Raw genomic sequence first — 4046 nt, 5'->3', positions numbered from 1 at the left:
GGCAGAATGTCCCTGACACAATATCAAACCGACCAGTTGAGTCAGCAATGACATCTTCTGCTTCAAATGGAATATTATTTTGAATCAAAGTGGCTGCACCCCTAGCTCTTGCACTAAACTTTGAGTGATAAAATTGGCTGAACCTACTCCTTTTGATGTGCATAATCTCATCACTATGTAAATGGGTCTCCTATAGGAATACCACATCTCCTTTCAGATTTTGGGGATGAGATATAATCTTATTTATTTTAGTAGGTTGAGTTGCCCCCTTGACATTCCATGATATCAAACGAATATTATTCATTGTGTGTCTACTTTCCATTAAGCTAGTGGTGAGTTAGGACTATACAGTGTAGTAAATGAGTAGTATGTGACAAAGAAAAGGATATAAAAGAAAACAACAAAAAAGAAAACAACCAAACAAATATATGTAAATAAAAGGCGAAGATACAGGTAGCACCCCCCACCCCGCAACCACCCCCACTTCAGACACAGAAGTGCCACGTTGCCTACTTATCAAAATTCTACCGGGGCTCCTTACCCTTGTAGCCTCCTGCCCTACCACACATTCATAATAAAACAAGAGACTTCACTTTTTTTCCTCTCTTTTCAAAACACCTCTGAACAGCGGTTTTACTTTTAAACAGTTTATGCCTAGAACCTATGGACTCTGCTGGACAGGTTACACCTATATAATGTGAGCACAGTGAGCTGAGTTGGTACAGTCTAGGACAGGGGTTTTCAACTGGTTTTGTCCCAGGGACCACCATTCGGACTAGAAAGCAATCCGCGGCCCACTGATGTGCCTGCGCGTGCGCGTGTGTATTTGGTGTTACATGCATAGCTCAATGCATGAAACATGAAAGAGAGGCCACGCAGATTTTATAATAATAAAAGTAGATTTATTAAATTAAATTAAATTAAAGATTATTTTAAAGAAAGAATAAAGAATAATAAAGTGTTGTGCAATTCAGTATTGGGAAAAGTAACTAAAAATGTCATGCAAAGTCAGTCTAGGTGTGTGACAAAACAACAACGGAGAACAAAAATCCAACAACACCGGAGAACCAAAATCCAACAAATGAAGACCAAGGCAGCCTCAACTGCTGGCTGGTCAGGGCTTTTATAACCCAGCCAGGACAGACCTGTCACCAATCACCTGCTGTAGAGACAGAGAGATTGAGAAAAGCAGAGAGAGATTGAGAAAAGCAGGGAGAGAGAACAGGCTTACCATTAACACAGGGCGGGGCCTAAACCCGCCAGGGTCGTAACAGTGAAAACATGGGAGAATTAGGCCTACCTGTCAGTGTGATATCTGGGCGTGGTGAAGTCCACACAGCCTGTCTATTCGTGGCGAAATGGTAGACAGAGACAGTCTCATGTCATTCTCTGGATCAAGCCTAGCCCTGTACTTATTCTTTAAGTACGCCAGTGTAGAAAAACCACTCTCACACAGGTATGTGGTTGGAAAGGGCAAAAGACACCTCATTGCTTTTGCAGCAAGCTGTGGAAATTCTGTCTGGCAACTTATCCAGAATTTAACAAGGGGCTGTGTGTCGTACATATGCCTCCTGACAGAGTCTGTGGACATCTCAATCAGCTTATCCTCTTCCACAGCCGTCAGACTTGACCCTACTGATGCATCGTCACTGAATGGGAGCAGGATCCACTTGCTGTCACGGCGCCACTCTTCCGAATCAGTGAAGTACTTTGCGAATTGACGCACAAGCTTCCTCAAATGCTCACATATAGTGTCGTTGATGTCAGTGCTGTCAGGGTATTCCTCAACTGAAGGAAACATCGCCAAGTTATTGCTCTCCACTCGTTCGATCCACTTTGACATTTTTTTCACAAATGCGTCGAGCTTCTCGTAGAGCTGCATGACGTTTGCATCTCTCCCTTGCATGGAGCTGTTCAACTTGTTCAGCTCTGCAAAAACATCTGTGAGGTACGCCAGCTTAGTTAACCAGTAACTATCGTTGAAATTGGAAGCCAGATCAGAATGCTTCTCGCACAAGAACTCGTAGATAGCTCCGCGTAGTTCAAACACACGGGCGAGCACAGCGCCGCGAGACAGCCAACGCACCTCTGAATGATAAAGGAGAGAGCTGTGTTCACTTCCCAAGTCATGGCATAGGGATGAAAACAGGCGTGTATTCAATGCGTTTCGTTTTATGAAGTTGACCGTCTTGACAACGACATCAAACACACCACTGAGCTCAACACTGAGATCTTTGGAGGCGAGAGCCTCTCTATGAATCAGGCAGTGTGTCCAAATTACCCCCGGAGCCACCCTCCTTACATGCGCAAACAGTCCAGTCTTGCTGCCACTCATGGCTCGGGCCCCATCGCTGCATAATGCAACGCACCTCTGCCACGAGATATTGTGCTCCGTGAAAAAATCGTCCAGTGCTTTAAATATTTCTACACCGGTAGTTCGCCCGGGCAGTGGTTTGCAAAAAAGAAATTCCTCGCACATAGTGCCACTGTCCTCGTATCGCACAAATGTTAACAGTTGCGCATCATTAGTAACATCTGTCGTCTCGTCGATTTGAAGGGAAAACAGAACTGTCTGAAGTTTTGCCATCAGCTGGTCTTTGACATCATTTGCCATTTCCCCAATTCGTCTTCCGATTGTGTTGTCTGACAACGGAATAGTTTTTAATTTGTTGGCACATTCTTCGCTTACCATAGCTCTGCACATATCTATGGCTGCTGGCAATATAAGCTGCTCTGCAATGGTATGGGGCTTCTTACTTTTTGCAACCCTGAGAGCGACCAGATACGATGCTTTCAGTGCGTTTTCATTTATTTTTGCACTCTTCCTCATGGTAGCCTGCTGTCCTTTGAAATCACGCAACATCTGTTGCATGTACTCAACGGGTTTGGCCTTCAAGTGGACGTGATGCGTCTCCATATGCCGCGTAAGTTTCGACGGCTTCATAGCTTCATTACAGAGAATTGTTGAACATACGAAACACAGTGGTACCTCCTCTCCTGCTCTGTCTGTCGTCACTGTGAATCCATATTTAACATATTCCTCATTGTATTTTCTTTTTCGTCTTTTTTGCGAAGTTGACGCTTCGGAAGCCTGTCCTTGCCCTATCGTGGCGGCCTGTCCCTCTGTCGTGGCAGCCTGACCCTCTGTCATGGCAGCCTGTCCCTCTGGCACTTTCCTCACTACAAAACGATCCATTGGTGCTAGATATATAGCTAGACTAGTACATATGTAACAAATGTTTGCTGTACTACAACCTATCTTAAAATACTCTCGTCGGCTATGCTTATAAATGTGTGTCAACTTTGCTCGCAAGACTGTACGTAATGAATAATAAGTGAGGTTAGCGACGCAACTCATTACCATTAGCGAATCACAGGCTACCATAGACTGGATAGGCGCAAGGCTACATTCTGTCAGCTTGAATTTCCTTTATATTATTTTAAACATATTTTTCACGATATGTAACGGTATTCTGGAAATGTGTTGAAATATCAAAGCGAATTTATATTAAAAAAAAACAATGGTGAACTGATCAACATAGGCTCTTGTCACGGACCACATGCAATGCCGCCGCGGACCACCAGGGGTCCGCGGACCACCGGTTGAAAACCCCTGGTCTAGGAGAAAGGAAAACACTTCTGTAACACTGCAACTCACACCAAAACCCGCACTGACCTGCGCTCCCAGCACAGCCCACGTTACACAAAGTCCATGGCTACTTCAAACAAGGGTTACATTTAAGATATAGGTTAGATTAAAATTAGGCAAGAGCATGTGCCAACGACATATCACACAGAACAACTAGCCTACCTGTAAACCTATCAGACAGTCTGAGATCCCCAATTTAGCTTAGGCTATAATCAAGTTTGTCCATTTGGGTAGAGGAAAAAGCATGCCAAGAAAAAAATAAAATAAGCGTAACCTGAGCAGCCAATTGCCTCTTGCTGGAATCAGTCATTTACCACCAAAGATCCGGACTTCTAGTGTGATGCCAAGAACTGCTGGGCTTCCTTCACCGAAAAGCGCTGTCTCGCCCCGTCGTCGG

The 4046-nt window shown here is 44.4% G+C and overlaps 1 protein-coding gene across 1 annotated transcript; it reads right to left on the bottom strand.

The window, feature by feature from the left end:
* Nucleotides 1–751: 751 nt before the first annotated feature.
* Nucleotides 752–3629, bottom strand: LOC134882478 (protein FAM200A-like). Its single transcript, XM_063910211.1, has 2 exons — nucleotides 1301–3629; nucleotides 752–1162 (listed from the first exon to the last, which is right to left on the bottom strand). The coding sequence occupies exon 1, from the start codon at nucleotides 3383–3385 to the stop codon at nucleotides 1304–1306; it is 2082 nt and encodes a 693-aa protein (XP_063766281.1). The 5' UTR covers nucleotides 3386–3629; the 3' UTR covers nucleotides 752–1162; nucleotides 1301–1303.
* Between the last annotated feature and the right edge of the window lie 417 nt (nucleotides 3630–4046).

This window comes from Eleginops maclovinus, chromosome 20 (assembly GCF_036324505.1).
Source record: "Eleginops maclovinus isolate JMC-PN-2008 ecotype Puerto Natales chromosome 20, JC_Emac_rtc_rv5, whole genome shotgun sequence".
NCBI lineage: Eukaryota > Metazoa > Chordata > Actinopteri > Perciformes > Eleginopidae > Eleginops > Eleginops maclovinus.
The sequence above is the reverse complement of the archived record's forward strand: the minus strand, read 5'-3'. Positions and strand labels throughout refer to the sequence as shown.